This window comes from Ovis aries, chromosome 2, assembly GCF_016772045.2.
Source record: "Ovis aries strain OAR_USU_Benz2616 breed Rambouillet chromosome 2, ARS-UI_Ramb_v3.0, whole genome shotgun sequence".
NCBI lineage: Eukaryota > Metazoa > Chordata > Mammalia > Artiodactyla > Bovidae > Ovis > Ovis aries.
Genome location: NC_056055.1, coordinates 127,543,857 through 127,565,926, shown reverse-complemented (window position 1 = coordinate 127,565,926; position 22,070 = coordinate 127,543,857). Strand labels below are relative to the sequence as shown.

Below are 22,070 nucleotides of genomic sequence, written 5' to 3'. Positions count from 1 at the left end.
AGCCTAGTTGACAATTATTGTCATATTTCAGATGGCAGGTGATAAAGGCTTAGATTGGGGTTTCTGGAGAGGAGATGAGAAAGTGAGTAGGTTTGGGGTACACTGCTGTAAGCAAATTGCTTGGACTTGCTGAGGGGTTGATTCTTGGAAGGGGCTACTTGAGAGAAGACTCAGAAGCCTTTCTAACTTTCAAGATTGAAGATGATTATTTTTGAAAATTCTAGATAAACATATCCTTTTGTTTACATATTTACTAATGGAAATTCAAAAGTAATAGAAATATTTCATTTCTATGTGTTTTAGTACTTTGATTTCTTTAAGACTACTTACTAATTTAGTTACCTTAAGTACATTTTGATATTTCTGTGTAGCAAACGAAAAAATGGAAAGTTTCACATATAAATATATTTCACAGAATTTGTTTTGATTTTCTACTTAATGAGAATGGAAATGTAGTTGGTTTATTTTTATAATTTTATTTTTCAGTTTGCCAAATTCTATATTTTCTTCAACTAAAAGGCAAAATATAGATTCCTTCATTAAAGCAAACATATACTCTTTTATCTCTGATTCTTTCACTGAGTTTCTGAACTACTATTTAGATGTTTTCAAACTGATATTAAGAAAAATCGACTGTCATACACTTACCTAACTTGTTTAAAAAAATAGGAATATTATTCTAAAAATTATTTCTCTCCAGCCCTACCTGTCTGTTTCAGAGCTCAGGTCCTACTTGGCAGAGTTGGGAGCAGTTTATGCACTAGGTGTTGGGGGTGTCATCTCACCTAACTAATCAGCTCATTATACTTGTTATGAAGGTTCTTCATCAAAAGCAATTAGATATGGTTAAAACATACACAAAGTAATTTGAATAATAATAATTTGGGTAATAAAGGCATAAATCAAGATCCTAGATGCTTTGTTTCTTACGGTTATTATACATCTTTAAATCACATCAAGTCCTTCTTGCAATACTTGTCATTTAGATTTTTACAAACCCAAGAGGGCTTCTTATTGTTCCTTTAGCATAGGGAGATGAAAGTTGAGGAGGTTTATTAGAGGTAATGACTAGAGATGTCTGAAGATAAAATATAATGTGGTCTCCTTTAAATTTAATTTTAAATACATTGATAAAAATTTTCTCTGTTCCTTGATTTTGCTTTGATAACACTAAAATAAACTTTTTTATTTATAACTTAATGTATAATTGTTTTTAAGTCTAAGTAAGTTTAAGCCTAAGTAACTTTTAAGAACTAGTTCTCGACATTGTCAGATATAAGATGTTTATTTCAAGTCTTTTTATAGTTTTAGTTCTGAAACATCTTATTTCCAGACAGAAAAATAAGCTATGTTATTAAGGGCTAAATAATATAAAATCCTGTCATATTAACATGTATTTCACATTAGAAACTCTAGTGATTTGACTTGCTGCTTCTAAGGGCCATCAAGTGACAGAAATGCTTCAGTGACAGAAAAGTTAAAAAGCTCTTCAGGGAGATTGGACATGAGAGAGCTTTACCCCAAGGTCATAAGAGGATGGCCTTTTCACTTAAGTGTGGAGAAAGGCCTGCTTGATTTTGTTATGTAATATAGAACTTATTTTATCAGGCGCTACATTTTATTTGGGTAATGTTAGGTTTATAGCATATGAATGTATTATAATTATTTTTAAACAGTTATTCATAAAAATTCATTTGATTATGGCCGTTAAAAATCTATACTTTATTTAAGTCTTTATATTAATTTAAAATAAATAAAAATAAATCCAGGACAAGATATTTTTTGTTATAGGGTAAATTCCCTCATAAAGTCCTAAATCTTCTTATTCCAGGTATACTTATGATTATAGTTTTCCTCAATAAGTAAACTATAGGACTCTCATAATATTGATTATTAAGTATATCTGCTGCCTTTTGTCTTAATATACCAACAAGTTCACTTACCTTTCCACAAAAATCCCTGCTTGAACAACATGCACAATGCTCCGAAATCTTGGTTTTTCTTCAGATCTCTTTTTCATCATCCCCATTTTCCGTGTAAAGGTAGAAGCCAACCAGTCCCGGACTTCTGATGGGACGGAATCTGACTGAATGTCACTGAGCTCATCATCGGTATCCAGCAGTCTCCTACAAAAAATTTATAGTGATTAAACCCATTTATGATAAAACTCTCCAGAAAGCAGGCATAGAAGGAACATACCCCAACATAATAAAAGCCATATATGACAAATCCACAGCAAACATTATCCTTAATGGTGAAAAATTGAAAGCATTTTCTCTAAAATCAGGAACAAGATGAGGGTGTCCACTCTCATCACTACTATTCAACATAGTTTTGGAAGTCTTAGCCACAGCAATCAGAAGAGAAAGAAAAAAGAGGAATCCAGATTGGAAAAGAAGAAGTAAACTCTCACTGTTTGCAAATGACATGATCCTCTACACAGAAAACCCTAAAGATACCACCAGAAAATTACTAGAGCTAATCAATGAATATAGTAAAGTTGCAAGATATAAAGTTAATACACAGAAATCCCTTGCATTCCTATACACTAACAATGAAAAACAGAAAGAGAAATTGAGGAAACAATCGCATCCATCATTGCAATGAAAATAATAAAATACTTAGGGATAAATTTACCTAAAAAAAGACATATGTATGGAAAACTGATGAAAGAAATCAAAGATGACACAAATAGATGGAGAAATATACCATGTTCATGGATTAGAAGACTCAATATTGTAAAAATGAGTATACTACTCAAAGCAATCTATAGATTCAATGCAATCCCCATCAAGCTACCAGTGGCATTTTTCACAGAACTAGAACAAATAATTTCAAAATTTGTATGGAAACACAAGAAACCTTGAATAGCCAAAGCAATCTTGGGAAAGAAGAATGGAGGAATCAACCTTCCTGACTTCAGACTATACTATAAAGCTACAGTCATCGCAGACATATAGATCAATGAAACAAAATAGAAAGTCCAGAGATAAATCCATGCACCTATGGACACCTTATCTTTGACAAAAGAAGCAAACATATACAATGAAGAAAAGACAATCTCTGTAACAAGTGGTACTGGGAAAACTGGTCAACCATATGTAAAAGAATGAAACTAGAACATTTTCTAATACCATACACAAAAATAAACTCAAAATTGATTAAAGATCTAAATGTAATACCAGGAACTATAACACTCTTAGAGGAAAACATAGGCAGAACACTCTGTAACATAAATTCAGAAATATCCTCTATGACCCACCTCCCAAAGTAATGGAAATAAAAACAAAAATAAACAAATGGGACCTAATTAAACTTAAAAGCTTTTGCACAATGAAGGAAAATATAAGCAAGGTGAAAAGGCAGCCCTCAGAATGGAAGAAAATAATAGCAAATGAAACAGCTGACAAAGAATTACATTCCAAAATATACAAGCAGCTCATGCACCTCAATACCAGGAAAAAGAACAACCCAATCTAAAAGTGGGCCAAAGAGCAAAACAGACCTTTCTCCAAGAAGACATACAGATGGCTAATAAACACATGAAAAGATGCTCAACATCACTCATTATTCCGTTCAGTTCAGTTCAGTCGCTCAGTCGTGTCCGACTCTTTGCGACCCCATGAACTGCAGCACGCCAGGCCTCCCTGTCCATCACCAACTCCCAGAGATCACTCAGATTCATGTCCATCGAGTCAGTGATGCCATCCAGCCATCTCATCTTCTGTCGTCCCCTTCTCCTCTTGCCCCCAATCCCTCCCAGCATCAGAGTCTTTTCCAATGAGTCAACTCTTCGCATGAGGTGGCCAAAGTACTGGAGTTGCAGCTTTAGCATCATTCCTTCCAAAGAAATCCCAGGGCTGATCTCCTTCAGAATGGACTGGTTGGATCTCCTTGCAGTCCAAGGGACTCTCAAGAGTCTTCTCCAACACCACAGTTCAAAAGCATCAATTCTTTGGCGCTCAGCCTTCTTCACAGTCCAACTCTCACATCCATACAGGACTACTGGAAAAACCATAGCCTTGACTAGATGGACCTTAGTTGGCAAAGTAATGTCTCTGCTTTTCAATATGCTGTCTAGGTTGGTCATAACTTTTCTTCCAAGGAATAAGCGTCTTTAAATTTCATGGCTGCAGTCACCACCTGCAGTGATTTTGGAGCCCCCAAAATAAAGTCTGACACTGTTTCCACTGTTTCCCCATCTATTTGCCATGAAGTGATGGGACCAGATGCCATGATCTTCGTTTTCTGAATGTTGAGAAATGCAAATCAAAGCCACAAAGAAATATCATCTCACTCAGGTCAGAATGACTGCCCTCAAAAAGTCTTCAGACAGTACATGCTGGAGAAGGCGTGGAGAAAAGGGAGCCCCTGACACTGTTCATGGGAATGGAAACAGTGCACAGCCACTCTGGAGGACAGTGTGGAGATCCCTTAAACACTGGTGCTAGAGCTGCCTTATACCCCAGCAATCCTGCTGGCCATACACACCAAGGAAACCAGAACTGAAAGAGACACGGCACCCCAGTGTTCACCGCAGCACTGTTTACAATAGCTAGGACTTGGGAGCCACCTAGATGTCCATCAGCAGATGAATGGATAAGGAAGTGGTGGTACATTTACACAATGGAGTATTACTCAGCTATAAAAAGGAATGCGTTTGAGTCAGTTCTCATGAGGTGGATGAAACTGGAGACTATTATACAAAGTGAAGTAAGTCAGAAAGAGAAACACAAATACGGGATATTAACACATATATATGGAATTTAGAAAGGCAGTAATGATGACCCTCTTCACAAGGCAACAAAAGAGAGACAGATGTAATGAACAGAATTTTTGACTCTGTGGGAGACGGCGAGGGTGGGATGATTTGACAGAATAGCATTGAAACATGTATATTACCATATGTAAAATAGATAACCAGTGCAAGTTTAATGCACGAAACAGGGCACTGCTCTGGGAAAGCCGATGCTCTGGGAAAACCCAGAGGGATGGGTTGGGGAAGGAGGTGGGAGGGGTGTTAAGAATGGGGAGACACATGTGTACCTGTGGCTGTTTCATGTCACTGTATGTCAAAAACAATCACAATATTGTAGAGTAATTATCCTCCAATTAAAATTAATTAACAAAAAATGTATAGTGATTAAACTTCAGGGAAAAGGGAAGAAAAACTAATAACAAAGCAAGCAGAGAAATAGGATTTGAAGTATAGCAAGTCACTCTCTGATCATCTTTTGATATGAGCTATATCAAAAAATCACTAGGTTAATATTTGGAAAGCTCTGAGTTTCTCAAATAGGTCATCTTTTGAAGGCAAAAACTAATGGACATGAACAGTTGAGAATCTTCCCAAACATTTAAGTACAGTGACATCAGTCTGGAGATACTGATTATTAATATCATCAATATATTATTCCAATAATGAATAAAACTAAGATAAAACAGGGAAGGGGCTTCCCTGGTGGCTCAGCGGCAAAGAATTTGCCTGCCGATGCAGAAGACGTGGGTTTGATCCCTGATCCAGGAAGATCCCTGATCCAGGAAGATCCCTGGAGAAGGAAATGGAACCCATTCCAGTACTCTTGCCTGGGAAATCCCATGGACAGAGGAGCCGGGCGGGCTACAATCCATGGGGTCACAAAGAGTTTGACAGTACTTAGTGACTAAACAATAAAATAAGATAAGGAAGAGAGTTCATAAGCGGATGTCTATTAAAGGATATATTGGATGGAAAGAAAAAGGGGAATTGAAGTTATAAAAATTGTCTTCTATTTAATAAGTGTGTGTATACTGAGCACAGAAAGTACACACTATTTGTATAGTCCTTGGAGTTTATAGAAGTCATTCACACGTGCTATTTTATTTGATTTGTATCCCTAAATTTTGGGAAAATAATAACTTACTCTATAGATATTCATTCTGTTATCAACAGCACAGATGAGAAAGTGAAAAAAAGGAAAGATGAAAACAAATAGAAAAGCTCATTTTAGGTGACCTAGACAGTGCCAAGTGGAAAAGTTAGAGCAAACGCTATCTGTCTTTAGGGTGCAGATCTGATGGGCTTAGAACTGCTGGCTGAGAAAACCAGCTGTGCGAGGGGGAAATGACTAGGAGCTGAAAGTACTGCCCTGCCACTCTCCAATATAAGCCCCAGATAGACAGCGTTGACGGCACTGGCCCGTAATAATAACTGCAATAAGGCAGCTCCAGTGATCCAGAACTTCCTAAGGGTCTGAACTGGCAAAATAGTGTGAAAGGCTTAACACAAAATATGCAGAGACTTTAGAGAGCAATTGAACTTTGCCTCCAGGAAGAACAGAGGCTAGCTCTGTCTGTTGTTTGACTGTTGTTTCCTTGTGGGTGCACCAATTTAATAACTCAGAGCTATTTTTGGCACACTTTAGCTTTGACCTTTGGGTTCCATTTGCTTTGGTAGATTTCTTTTTTTACAGAATGAGGCCTAAGGATTATGAGCCGATGGAGGGAAGGTAGCCAGAGCTGAAAGCGTGTGCTAAAGCCTCCAGAACAAGCCACATATCATCTCTAGAGAGCAGGGATCAAGGAAAGGGCACAAAAGCAGGAAGTTCATCGAAAGCACCCAAAACTACCAAAAGGAGGCTCAAAAGATAATATGACTTCCTGTATGTTCCACTGGATTTTACAAATGTTTGGATGACAGTCCTTTGCCAATATTTATTTTTCAAAGTATTAAAAAATTATGAATGCATTTATGAAATACCTTATGAAAAAATATACACAATTTAAGTGCAGGAGGTATAAAATTACATGTACACACATAAAGATAAAAAAGACATAGTTAGAAGTTAATATTAATACTTACTCTAAATCATATTTAATTCTCATTTGGCTCTTACATCTGGATGATTTTGATTTATACCTAAGACATGGACATTGTAATTTAAAGCAAATTGGTTTTTTCCTCCCTTTGTTCATTTAAAATTAGATTCCTCAGTTAATCGCAGCAAGACATTCCACTACACAGTTTGAAAATTTCAGGGCTTATACCATTTCTATTATTATTGATGCCATTTCTATTATTCCTTATGCAATGATCAAATAAAGCCAAAGAACAGGGCAGATGGAATGGGAATCATTGTGTGTAATCCTATGATGTCGCCGCGCTCCAAGAATTCTACTGTTGCCTTGATTTTCAACTAGGCTGAGTAGAATGACAGACACATGGTAATGGTTGTCAATCGGTCCTTTGCAAATCTGACGCGGAGGACTTTAGGACTATATGTCCTAAAATCATAAAGTATCCATGACAGTTCATCAAACATGATCAAATCAGCGTATGAGAGTTCATATACAGATGTGGTACCCAGGAGTCTAGCAATTCTTGGTCATCATGCATGATGTCATTTATTGAGAGAGAAGAACATATAACTTTGGGCGAAAAAGAGTGATATAGATTAATTAATGAATATAAAAATAAAGGAACAGAGTGCATAATGAGAAAAGCATGAAATATTCTAATGTATAAAAAAGCAAATCTCAAAAAAGCAACAAACAACTCTGTGACAGTTAATTTTTTATGTTCACACACCTAGCTTATGATGCTCTGTTGTTTGGTCAAACACCAGGCTCAATCTTGTAGTGAAGGTATATTTTAGATGTGCTTTACATTGAAATCAGTAGACTTTGAGTAAAGCAGACTACCCTCTGTGATGTGAGTGGACCTGATCCAATCAAAAGCCTTAAACAATAAGAGGGAATTTTGCTTCCAGCTACTGTCAGCCTCAACATTTACATCTGTCACAATTTGCAGCCAGTGTCTGCCTCCCTTAAGCATAATCAGACCATGTGCCTGTGTGCTTAGCCGTGTACTACTCTTTGTGACCCTGTGGACCACAGCCATGCTCCTCTGTCCATGGAATTCTCCAGACAGGAATACTGGAGTGGGTTGCCATTTCTCCCGCCGGGGGATCCTCCCAACCCAAGGATCAAACCCACATCTCCTGAGTCTCCAGAATTGAAAGGCAGATTCTTTACCATTGAGCCATCTGGGAAACCCAAGTCAGACCATGCCAATGCTTAATTCATAGAGCTCTATGAAGCGCACCACAAGCTGCATCTCTACCTATGTCTGTTAACAATTTCTACCTTATTCATTTTGCTTCGGCGGTGCTGGCCTCCTTGCTATAATCCTATCTGCCAAGCTTGCGTCTGCTCAGAATCTTTTGCACTTGCTGTTTCCCCTGCTTAGAATCTCTTTCTCAAGATGTGTGGATCATTTCCTCACTGCATTCAGGTAGAAAGTGCTTCCTTGACCACTCCTCTACTCAAAGAGTAAACACCTTGATTCTCTTTATCCTGTTATAGACTTCTTAGCACTTACCACTGCTAATGTCATGCCATACGTTTATTAGTTTTTTTATTCAAAATGCTTTATCCAGTAGACTATAAAGACAGATCAGAGAGTTGGTCTGTTCTTATGCACTGTTGTCTCACTGGCGTCTACAGCAGTGTATGGCACAAATTGGGGGAATCAACCTCCAGAAATATCTACACAAAACTATTACAAGTGATTACCTTTGGGGAGTGGAGTGAGGATGGAGATAATATAAGAAGTTTTAGTCTTTTAAAGAGTCCCATATTCTTTGATTGAGAAGCACAAAAGCATCCTGAGGGTAGTTCACTATTATCCATCATCTCTTTATTACCTTTATGTTAATTTGCTCTTGAATGATCTCTTTACAATTTTTGAAGCAAATTATGGGCAAATATTTATTTGACTTGGAAAAATATTAGACATTTTTCTGGATTAAAGACAAGTGTAAGACTGGATACTATAAAAACTTGTAGGGAAAACTTGGTCGGAACACTTTTTGACATAAATCACAGCCATATCTTTTGGGATCCATCTCCCAGAGTAGTGGAAACAAGAACAAAAATAAACTAATGGGACCTACTTAAACTTAAAAGCTTTTGCACAGCAAAGAGAACCATAAATGAAATGAAGAGCCAACCTACAGAATGGGAGAAGGTATTTGCAAATGATGTAACTGACAAGGGAATAATCTCCAATATATGCAAACAGCACATTCAGCTCAATAACCTAAAGACAACCCAATCAAAAAATGGGTAGAATTCTAAAAAGGCATTTCTACAAAGAAGACATACAGATGTCCAAAAACACATGAAAAGATGCTCCACAATGCTAATTATTAGAAAAATGCAAATCAAAATTACAACGAGGTATTACTTCACTCTGGTCAGAATGACCATAATTACAAAGACTAAAAATAAATGCTGAAGAAAATGTGGAGAAAAGGGAATCCTCCTACACTGTTGGTGGGAATGTAAAGGGGTATAGCCACTTAGGATAACAGTATGGAAGTTCCTTAAAAACTAACAATAGAACTATAATATGATCCTTCAATCCCACTCCTGGAAGCGTATCTGGATAACTCCGTAATTTGAAAAGATACTTATACATGCACCCCTATGCTCACTGTAGCACTACTGACGATGCCCCAGACATGGAAGCAATCTAAATGTCCATCAGCAGAAGAAAGGATAAAGACGATGTGGTATATGTATGCAATGGAACGCTACTCAACACAAGAAGAATGCAAAATGCCATTTGCAGCAACAAGGATGGACCTAGAGATGATCATACTAAGCCAGAAAGAGAAAGACAAATGTCATATAATATCACTTATATGTGGAATCTTTACAAATGATACAAATGAATTTATATACAAAACAGAAATAGATCCACAGACATAGGGGGAAAAACAAAAACTACTATCATTACCAAAGGGGAAATAATTGGCGGGAGATAAATTAGGAGTCTGGAATTAACAGATACACATTCAAGCTCATGCTCAGCTGCTCAGTTGTGTCAACCTTTGCAACCCTCTGGAGCCTGCCAGGCTCCTCTGTTCATGGGATTTCCCAGGCAAGAATACTGAAGTGTGTTATCATGCCCTCCTCCAGAGGACCTTCTTGACCCAAGGATCAAACCACATCTCCTGCATTGGCAGACAATTCTTTACTGTGCCGCCTGGGAAGCCCAGAGCACGGTAAGAAATTTCTAATAAAAACAGTTGTGAAAGAAAGTGAAAGTGAAGTCGCTCAGTCATGTCCGAGCCCCATGGACTGTAGCCTACCAGGCTCCTCCGTCCATGGGATTTTCCAGGTGAGTACTGGAGTGGGTAAAAATAATTAATTAAGTCTGGATAGAAGAAAGTTTAAAGGCAGGGGGATGAAACTTAAATGAATTTTAAAATAAACAGACACATCTAATAATAGAGCATATTTTTCCTCTCCTCCCTTATTCATTTTTTCTTTCCCTGGCACCTGCCCTGAACACTCTTTCTTCTGAGCACTACAGTGAGACCTTCAGATTTCATTTGACCATGCTAGATAGGGCACGAATGGAAACTTCAGTATAATATCAAATAGTAATCCTGTAATCCTGGGCTGCTAGAGAGTTATCAGAAATAATTTTTCTATACATTTATCTAAGATGTGAAGATATCCAAATAAGACTATCACATGTCAAAATTTTAGAGTAGTTTGCCCTCATTTTATTTTTGACATACATTTGTTCAAGTAGCTTGTTAAAATGAGATCTCAAATACTATAATGAGTCTTGCTTCCAAAACATCCAACCACTTGACTGCTCTTTATCCTAGCGTTGGATGGCAGGGTGAGTATAAATGTTTATTCCATAAGTACATTTAAAAAATGAAAACTTGGTGTTTAAGAAACTTGCAACATGAAAACAAAAATTATTGGTACATTTCCCTTGGGAATTCTTAAAATGCACTATACAGAAAAGAAGGACCAGGGGTATACATCCAAAATGTTAGCACTGTTGACCTCTGAAAAATGCTTCAGCTGGTGTTTGATGCAACATTTTTTAGTTCCAGTGGGGTCAACAAAGCAGAAAGTGAGGGGTCCCTAAACATAAGCTGGTCCTAAACATAAGCCAGTGAGCTGTGAAAACTGACCCTGCCTCCAATCAGCACTCTACTGATCCTTGGAAGCTATTTATACTCCAAATTTTCTCTTGAAATCTGATGACACAATTCCCCAAGGGCTTATATTTTGAACTAGAGAGTTTGTAGGAAAAGGGAATAAAGAAAGAGGCAGCCACGGAAGGAGAGGTCATGGGATTCTGACTCTTAGAATTATATCAGCGAAAACATTTCTGTCCACAGTAGACTCTTGGAAAATAGTTACACTTATGTACCCAAACAGTTATTTCCAGGCATTCAGTGCCCACGTTTATACCTATTAAGTATCAAAATTCAAGTGCCAAATGCAATTAGGGGAAACTGACTTAAATTTGAAATCTTCTTTTTCCTGCTTTATTATTCTTACAAAGGACACAGTTAACAAAAAACTAACTCATTCACCTCTTCCTCTAATATTTGCTGGGCCCACAGTAGGAGCACATGTCTCTGACTATTTCACCACTAAATATTTAAAGCTATATATCAAGAGAACAAACAGTTACATTTGTTCTATTCTTTTGCCTTTTAATAAGTTTCATAAAAGTCTGACAAGTTGGGTTGGAAACAAGAATTGTCAACTCCTTGTGTGCCAGGGCTGCCCCCGCCTGCTTGCAGCTCAGGCCCTTGCTGTATGAACAGGTAGATACTGTGGTCCCAGTACAATCTCCGTCAATCCACCCAAGCTTGAAAGCAGCTGCTTCTTGGCCATTCTTTAAGGGTGGAGAGGTGTACACACCAGCAGTATCCTGGGCCATCACAGGAGAAAAGACCTAAGGAGGAAGCCCATTAAGACTTAGGAGACAGGCTAATAGACATTTGGGTAGAGAACTCTGGGGTCTCAGGGTCAGAATATGGGAGAAGGGCACACTGCACAGGGCAGAGAATTCCAAGATGTGAGTATTCAGCAGGGGAAAAGTTATGAGCTCCGTTTCTTCTTGGCCTTGGAGACCTACTAACCCATGGGAAGGAGCAGACCAAAAGATGCCCATCACTGAGCATCCTAATGTGGGGGACAGTGTCCAGAGGTGCAGTTCCACTGGCACTGGGCTAAGGGTAGTACTGGCCTCGTATTTGGTGAACACCTTCCAAGTGAGCCCTTCCGGGATAACTGGGAGAATTAGAAGTTGATCTTTCTACAGTATGGTTATTCTTTGGAGGTAAGTGGTTTCCTCATAAGCAAGTCTATTAGCATTATTTCTTTAATTAACACATGCCTATGCTCTGAGGTGCCTGCAGCCTCTCTACACACCCCTTCTCCACCGAAACACCCCAAGGGTAATTGTCAAGCTTCCCTCAGACTTCAGAACCATCTGAGGATGGATTTGATGATAATGCCAGCTAACTTTATTGCTTACTTACTATGAACCAGGCAAGGAGCCATGCTTTACTTCATTTAATTCTCAAAACACCACCATAAGGAAGATATCACTATCAGTACCTGCACTTTACTGATGAATAAATTGAGGTACAGACACCTTAAGTGATTTGCTCAAATCATACAACTAGAGGCAACTATGCCATTTTTTGAGCTCAAGTCTCTCTGATTCAGGATCTGAGTTTTTAACTGATGAGCTATTCTTTACCCCAAATGTGTGTTTTGTTTACTAAGTGTCCAGACTCCCTTTAATTCAGACAAAAATATCACCAATCATTATTCTCTATCCCATCTCCACACTGAAATTCCAGTTTAAAAATAATTGATCTTAAAAAAATCTTAAAGGAGTTTGGTTCACTAGAATTATGATTAGAGGAAGCTTAAATTTGTTTTCCATGACTGGTGTGTTCCGAATAATTTTCTTAGAGAGAAATATATCTGGATGGTATAATTTCAGGGTACTTTGAAGCGTAATAAATTGAATGTCAGGATGGAAAGAGGTAATACATTTGAAAAGCCTTATTGACTTGTTAGGAACATTTTTCCTGAGTACTAAATACATTTGAATACATTTTTCCAGGCCACTACCCATATACATTTATTTATTTATTATTTGCCTTGTTTCAAAAGACTTAAAATGGCAGGCTCACAAATTTGTTTCAACAGCTTTTTTTTTTATTTGTTTGGTTTTGGTTTTTTGGCAATTTTCTTTCTCTGTCTACCTGACTAGGCCTGTGTCCAAGCTAAGGCCCAAGGCTCTGCACCTCCTCTGAACCCACCAAAGGAAGCAGAGTTCCAGGAATGGGAGGGTCATCTCCTGGGATAGGAAAGAAGAGCCAGGAAATGTTGAGGGAGGCTCTGAGAAGGGGTTAGGATCTCAGAGAGTTAGGATCGAGATTGTATTTAGGGAATCAGTTGGGAGATGGAAATGGAAGGAACGGGTAAAGCAGAAAACTGCCCTAGGCCTCATTGATGACTCTTGGCTTCCTACCAGGAAGTCCTTTTGGCTCAAAATATCTTCAAAAATATTCCTCTAGGCTCAAAGCCTGACATTCCACTAATTACCTTTTTTTTTTTTTTTTTTTGATTAGTAAGCATCCTCTGCTGTTAAGAGAAACTGCCTCAGGAGTTGGAATCCTGGCTTCATCTCCTATTAGCTGTGTGGTCTTAGAAACCAACACTCCATCTTTTGAATCTAAGTTTCTTTGTCAATAAAGAGAGATAATAATAGTGATAAGTAGTGAACTGAGAGTCACTCAGTCATGTCTGACTTTTTGTGACCCCATGACTATAGCCTGCCACACACCTCTGTCCATGGAATTCTCTGGGCAAGAATACGGAGTGGGTAGTCATTTCCCTCTCCAGGGGATCTTCCCAACCCCAGGGATTGAATTCAAGTCTCCCTCACGGCAGGCAGATTCTTTACCATCTGATAATAGAGCTGATAATAATAGTATGTCTAGTGGTGGGGTTGGAGGATGAAATAGGTAAACACACAGAAAACGCTTAGAATAGTGTCTGACACAAAGCAAGCCCTCAGAAACCTCCCAGCCACTTACATACCTGCATGAATTAGTCTAAGCAGATCAATTTATGATGTGCAGTAAAAGGAACGCATCTTATGATGGAAGTGTTTCAGACACTAAAGGAAGAAGCTGGTTAAAGTGGACTTGCAGGAACCAAAGAAAAACTTATGCATTTTATGGGTTGTGAGGAGGCAGTGGGAGGGATCTCCAAAAATATTTTTTACCTACTTTAAAATTTTAATGAGTAGAATAGGCAAATTAATAGAGACAGAAAGTAGAATAGAGGTTACCAGGGGCTGAGGGGAGAGGGGGACTGGGAGTTATTGTTTAATGGTACAGAATTTCTGTTTGGGATCATGAAAAGGTTTTGGAAATGGATAGTGGTAATGGCTGTACAACATTGCAAATGTACCTAATTCTGCTGAATTGTACACTGAAAATGGTACATTTTATGTTACATTTTATGACAATTCTACAATATCTACCTAGTATTGATCTTCCTGTCCCACTTTTCAGAGAATGATATGCTGCCTCTTCTAATCAAGGTAATGAGACAGAGAGGAGGGTATTCCAAGGTTGATTTAAGTAAGTGTCCTTCCATGGCTCACCAAGTTGCAGGCTGAAGAAAAACGTTGAGGTTGTGGCACAGAGATGAAGCCTAAGGCCACGGTTTGCCAGATCTGGGAGAAGTGATTACACTATAGACCAAAGAACAGGCCTCCTCTATGCCCCAGAGCTGTTGCTCAAGGCACTACTTGTCTCCAATTCAGCACCCCTTGCCTACTGCTCCTAGTGCATGATGAAATTTCCTGGTTGCAGGAGGCATTTTAGCCCCCAAGCTTCATATACAACTTGGGGCAATATTTGAGCCACACCCCTTTGATAAGGCCTCAAAATTCTAGCCATTAGATTTCTAACATTCTCTGTGTCTGCATGTCTATTCAGTTCTGTTCGACTCTTTGTGACCATATGGACTGTAGCTGCCAGGTTCCTCTGTCTGTGGAATTTTCCAGGTAATAATACTGAAGTGGGTTGTCATTTCCTCCTCCAGGGGATGTTCCTGACCGAGGGATCAAACCCATGTCTTCTGAGTCTACTGCATTGACAGGTGGATTTTTTTACCTCTGAAGCCACATGGGAAGCCCAACATTCTCTGTATATCTTTCCTAGTGTAGCCTAATTTGACATTCTCTATAAGTGTGGTCTCTGGACTGGCAGAACTGGCAGCAACTGGGAACTTGTTAAACCTGGAACTTCAAGGGCTCTACTCCAGACTTGATTTAACAAGCCCTCCAGGTGATTCTGATGAATACTTTGGTATTCTGATGAATACCATTCTGACGAATGGTGTGCCAATTAATGGAAGATCATGGCCAAGGAAGTGAGATTTAATCTTTTTCTGCAACGTGGACTTAGCAGTTCTGCTTATTTCAATGCCTATTATTTCACTATGAGAGAAGTGAGTGAAAAATATAGGAAGGAACTAGCTGAAGAATCTCAGTAAAAGTATCTTAATTAATAAATCTTTAAACTCATTTTATGAACAAGAATAATCTGTATGTTACTTAACTGAAAAATAGAAGAGTCAATTTCTCAATTTTTAGGATCTACTCTCTTAGCAACTCTTAAAATGCACTGCAGTATTATTAACTATAGTCACCATGCTGTACAGAGGCGCCAAATTATTGGAGAGCAGAGAACGGATACTAAGAAGAGCTGGGATATATTTGAAGGACAGGGGTGTGAAGGAAGACAAGGAATATATTTCTTTCTAAACCTATGCAGCTGAAAGACTAAGGGCAATGACAAGAAGGAGTTAACAATAGCCAAACAGAATAGCAAAATAATTATCAATGTATATAGTGTCCTTCATAAACAGTTGTTGAGTAAGTGAATAAATATATAAAAACATAGGCAGAGAGTCTTTGGTCTTAGAGGCTATAGAATATTGAGATACTTACAGTAGTTAGGTGAGGAATAAAATCATTTTCAGTCAGGTCTTACTCCATATGTGAAAAGATAATCTCATGATTAAAATTTTTCTGTTACCCTGGCCATATATTTAGCCATATCTTCATTCACTGACTTTTTATATATGACAGAATAACCTGGGGAGGAAAAACTCCTGTTCCTGGATTTAAGTTTCAAAATCTAGGTCCCAGAGAAGGAGGAAAGGCCCAAAGATGATGGAAGAATATGTGATGACTCAGAGCAGAGTTTCCATTCCTATTATCATCCAAAGATGCCCTACCTTAATCAGAAAGACAGAAGAGATCTTGAGAAAGGACACTTGAGTCCAACCTGGAGTTCTCCAAACCAAGCCAAACACTGAATGGGGAAATAGCATGTCCCAGTACATTTCCAGGATCCTGGAGCAGCAGGATGCTAGACGCCCTGCCCACCTCCCAACTGCCCCCTTTTATTTTAATAAGAAAAACCAGTCTCTGACATTCAGTATCTGGTACTTGCCCAAGAACCATCTGTGCCATTTAACTGTATCATGGGGTCAATATATTTCATCATTTGCCTTGGAGACTCAATCAACCTTTTGCCTTGTTTCACAGGAAAATATGTTCTAAATAGTTATCTTAGATATCTTCAGTTCAGTTCAATTCAGTTCAGTCACTCAGTCGTGTCCGACTCTTTGCAACCCCATGAATCGCAGCACGCCAGGCCTCCCTGTCCATCACCACCTCCCGGAGTTCACTCAGACTCAGGTCCATCGAGTCCATGATGCCATCCATAACACATTTATGTTAGGACTTATTATTAGGATAAGGTGACAAGGTTTGAAGATTAAGAGCATGGGCTTTGGAGCAAGGGAGATATTTAGGTTATAAGGATGCTCTCACTAGCAAGTGACATCCAACCTAACCCAAAGTGGCTTAAATAATTGGGGGATTTGTTATTTTTCTTAACAGGAAAGTTGAAGATAGGGAGACTCCAGTAGGGATTTTTTAAATAATCAGTAGTCAATAGTATCACCAAGGACTCAGGTTTCCTCCATCTTTCTGTGCTGCCAACTTTAGTGATAGGTTTAGCTCTAACCTTGCAGCTAGATGGTTGTGTCATTTTCAAGCATCATACCCAGAAGCAAAGGACTCCTTTTCCATGGGAGGAAATCTTTTGATGAACCCCTATCTGTCTCATTGGCCAAAATTATATCACATGTCCATGCCCAAACTTGCTGGTTAGAGTTGAGGACTAATTTCTGATTTGGATCAATTAGAATACACCCATCCTAAGCCTGGGGTTAAGACTGATCTCCCATGAATCACTGGCTTTCCAGAGAAGAGTGAATAATTGAAAAAAGAAAAAGGGTTCTATTACCAAGGAAGAAAAGAATAGATGTTCGTAATCTCCATCTCAGTTTGAACTTGTCTCTGACACATAATACTTGTATGACTCTAAGCAATTTAATTACATTTTATGTCTCACATTTTAACTTTATAATGAAAATAATATATTACAGAAAATAATGTATTACAGAATTTTTGAGACATGGAATCATATATGCAAACTACATAATGTATTGCCTTGGATATAATTATCTGTCAAATAATCTTGTTATTAATATCATCATTAGAAAAGAATAACATTAAAAAGTTTATCTTTTTCAAATTCAGGAAATATTCATAGTATTCATTTATATTTTATTGACCCAAAATATCACAATAGTAAGCTCATACCTAATATGTGGAGCTTTTTATGTCAGCCATCTCTCAAAAGATCTGGTCAGATTTTTTTTTCCCCCTTTCACTAGTCAGGCTGTTTTTGAAAGTTTGCAGAAAGTAACACATCACAGATGGCAAAAAACATGAAAATCAACCAAAAGTTATTGCAACTTTTTCTAAGCCTGGTTTTCACACTCCATCTACAGGGTGAGAACAGCCTACAAACACAGCACTCCAAACAGCCGCCCCTCCCTACAACTCACACCATAAAAATGGAATTCATGAAAATTAAATTGCCTTTTAATGGTTCACTGAACTCCAGCAATGCCTTAGCACATACCCTTCAAACTGATTTCCTTAGGGACACCTCCAAATGGAAACAACTCTGAAAAACACCAGAGTTCAAATCTGTAAATGCTCCCCCACTAGGCATATGATAAACAATAAGCTCTGTCACCCTCCTGGTGACTGTAGGCATAAGCAGGTCTTTTCAGGGGACTTTGGGACCATTGATAAAACCGCAGAATTTGAGAACAGAAAGGGACTGGTGACGTCATCTCTGTGTGAGAAAACCACTGACTAGAGGAAAAATACTCTTGCCCAAAGGTTTGTCGCAGGAGCAAATCTAGGACAAGAGTTGCTCAATATCCCACACAGACTCTGATCCAGATCCACGTGCATGTAGTAATCACAACATTTTAGTTTCACTCTAGAGAGAGCATTGCTGTTGCTGCTACTGTGGCTACTGTTGTTTAGCAAAGCACTCTCTTCCATTCTCAATTCTAGGCATGCGGTTGAAATAAAATTCACCTTTTAACTGCCTCATAAGATGCTTTACAGGGAACTTGTATAGTCAGTTCCTCTGGACACGATTGTGTGAGGGATAAGAGAATGACCTAACTAAAGCCAATGAAACAGAAGAGCTGTGTCTGCTGGAAAAGAACGCCTCTTTTATTTCTGCTGGATTTGAAGGTTGTGAGGATGTCCAGCTTGGACATATCACCTCTGTCTTGTTTTGCTACTCTCAAAGCATCAGAGAGAGGTCATTCCAGAGTAATCAAAACAGAAAGATTTATCTCTTGATATCATTTTGTCCTGATTCACCAGTGCTTATAGTCAGCACTAGTCATCAGTGTTTTGGCAATTTGTTTGTTTAAGGTAATTTTGTTTGTTTAAGGCAGTTTATTTGTTTAAGGTAATTTTGTTGGCTTTTCTTTTATCTGTATTTGAAATGTTAATGAAAGGTGTTCATTAGTCCAGCTCTTTTCTTTTCTCCATCTTCCCTACTCTGGCTATAAATGTCTGAGGATTACACAGGAGTCAGTGCCATCATGACATCTAGGTTGTAGTGATTAATCACTCAGGGTTCGCTCTCTACATCATATTGATCTCTGAGTTTTAGAGTCCATGGTCTATAATTTTTGTCAAAATTACTACTGCACTATTACTCTCGCTGAGTTTAAAACCAATGCTTACTAACATTTTTGATTTTATTGGGCTGTGCATGTTTTGCTTATTTGAAGACCCTTAGATATGTGCTATAGTTAGCTCCATCTTCACCTTTATTTTCTACCTATGCTTGGCTATTTGTCTCCTTTCCAAGAAAACTTAAGACTAACTTCTTTTTTACTAAAGTAAAAAAGGCTGCAGTCCATGTGGTCGCGAAGAGTCGGACATGACTGAGCGACTTCACTTTCACTTTTCACTTTCATGCGTTGGAGAAGGAAATGGCAACCCACTCCAGTGTTCTTGCCTGGAGAATCCCAGGGACGGGCGAGCCCAGTGGGCTGCCATCTATGGGGATGCACAGAGTCAGACACGACTGAAGCGACTTAGCAGCACCAGCAGCAGCAGTTGATTTACAATGTTGTGTTAATCACTACTACACACTGACTCAATGAACATGAGTTTGAGCAAGCTCCGGGAGATGGTAAAGGCAGGGAGATGGTGAAGGGCAGGGAAGACTAGTGTGCTGCAGTCCATGGGGTCGCAAAGAGTCAGACACAACTAAGCAACTGGACAACAACAACAAATACAGCAGTGATTCAGTACATCTTTCTGGAGGCTTCCTTGGTGGTTCAGCAGTAAAGAATCCGCCTGCCAATGCAGGAGACATGGGTTTGATCCTTGGGTCAGGAAAATCCCCTAGAGAAGGGCATGGCAAACCACTCCAGTATTCTTGCTTGGGAAATGCTATGGACAGAGGAGACTGGTGGGCAAGAGTCCATGGGATCGCAAGAGAGTTGGGCATGACTTAGCGACTAAACAACAACAGCACACTTTTAAAATATTTTTTTCATCATAGTTTATCATAGGATAATGAATATAGTTCTCCATGCTATGCAGTAGGATCTGGTTTCATGCATTTTATATATAAACAGTTGTATCTGCTAACAGAAGGGTGCTTATATCTTTTTGAATTATAGTTTTATCTGGATATACGCCCAGGGTGGGGTTACTGGATCATATAGTTATTCTATTTTTGGTTTTCTGAGGAATCTCCATACTATTTTTCACTGTGGCTACACCAACTTACAAAGAATAACTTCTTGACCTAATCTTTCCATAATTACTATTTCTCTTTAATCTGAATCTCTTTTTAATCTTAAGGTTCATGGAAGGTTTCTGTTCTAAAAAAAAGCATGAAAAAATTCATTCCTATTAAATATCGCTGCTTTTTCCTACAGGCTAGGAAATTCTTGAAAAATAATCTATGCTTTTTTCTTCTAGAGACATTCCACTTCAATTCCTCTAACCATAATCTGACTGGTGGCTTTTTATCTTTGTGAAGCTCCATTTCAGAGGCATCAGGATTCTCCTAACTGCATTCAGTGGTTCTTCTGTGGCATTTTGATTTACCCTTTTTAGCAACCTTGGCTTTGCTACTCCAGATTCTCCAGATATGCTTTCATCTATGTCTGTACTTCCTGAGCGTCCTCTGAAGTTGCTCCATTCCTAATTTTAAATGGTGTGTTCCCACATAACATATTGAATTAGCATAGGAATTCTGATTATAGGGAAAAAAAAAACAACCCTGAGACTCCTGGATTATAATCCCTAAATTCACATCTCTAACTGGCACCATATTTCTGAGCTCTAGAGTCCATATATCTAGCACATTCCAGACCCCCGTGTTTTTTTTTAACCTTAATTCCTTTTGTTAGAAGCCATGTCTTTGAGAACAGGCATAGGGAGTTTTGCTGGGGAACTAAATGTATTAATATTAAGTAATTCCAACCATACCTGGTTTGGGATCTTAACTCTACAGTTTCTATCCCATTTTATATCCATGTTCTTGTTATGATTTCCTGCTGCTAATTAGTATTTCCTATTGTAATCTTTCAGTGTGCTTGGGTTTTTCAATCACTCCAGACATCCCTGTTTCTTGTTCCCAGTATTAGTCCTCGTTCCTCTATTTATCTTCCCAGTTCTTGACTCACTTCTAATGACCAGCTATCTGCCCAGTTGTACTCTGGATTCTGATGAGCGATGTGTCTGGTATTCACTTCACATACTCAGTAGATATTCGTGTTATGAGTGAACATTCCTTAGTAAATTCTAGTACATGATGATTTCAAGGGACTTAGACTTCAAGGTGCCCTGGATTCCAGTTAATTTCTAGCAGACTAACTTCGTCAATTACTGATTGATATCTATGCAGTCTCACTAAGATAATCTCTCAAAATTAAGGACATTTAGATGTAGTAAGACACAGGAGTCAATTAAAGATTTTTTTAAAAAATCAAGATGAGTATCCTATTAAGGTTTGTTTCCCATCAGTTTGCACTCTGTTCTCTTTTCCTGGTAACTTAAGCCCACCTGACTTCATTTCTCGGGATCAAAAATTGCTGCAAATAGATTATTTGATTTTTTAAAATAAATTATATATCTTATTGTGTTATGTACCCAGAAGTCTCTGCATTTATTAGTACAACAAAAAGTTGTTATTATTTAACTTTTAGTGGTGTAAGTCACTCAGGGGTGTCAGACTCTTTGTGACCCCATGGACTGTAGCCCTCCAGGTTCCTCTGTCCATGGGATTCTTTAGGTAAGAATACTGGAGTGGATTGCCATTCCCTTCTCCAGAGGATCTTCCCAATCCAGGGATTGAACTTGGATCTCCTGCCTTACAGGCAGATTCTTTACTATGTGAGCTACAGGGAAGTCCCAATTTAACTTTTACGAAGTCCCAATTTAAACTTTATAATTTAAATTTTATTCTGTCAGATATGGTGTTACACTTAATCCTCAAGGCAAAACTGTGCAATTAGCACTGTCATTATTGTTAATCTACAAAGATAAAGCTGAGAAATATGGAAGTTAAGTCACTTGCTTAACTCTTAAGAGAGTACTGAGTGGAGCATCCCGACTTTGAACAACCTACTCTTTCTGAATTTGGAGTCTATAATCAAACAGTGGTAATTGTAAGACTTAGATTGATTCACATTAAGAAAATAAAGTTATAAATTTTGTTGTGTGTGTGTGATAAGTCACTTCAGTCATGCCC

General features: G+C 38.3%; 1 protein-coding gene across 6 annotated transcripts in view; it reads right to left on the bottom strand.

The window, feature by feature from the left end:
• PDE1A (phosphodiesterase 1A) overlaps window positions 1–22,070 on the bottom strand; it is a 401,628-nt gene that overhangs the window by 94,846 nt on the left and 284,712 nt on the right. For all 6 annotated transcript variants that reach the window (XM_060409673.1, XM_060409672.1, XM_042243653.2 and 3 more), the window contains one exon: window positions 1,944–2,126. In XM_060409673.1, coding sequence (XP_060265656.1) covers window positions 1,944–2,126 — 183 coding nt within the window. The remainder of the gene's footprint in view (window positions 1–1,943; window positions 2,127–22,070) is intronic.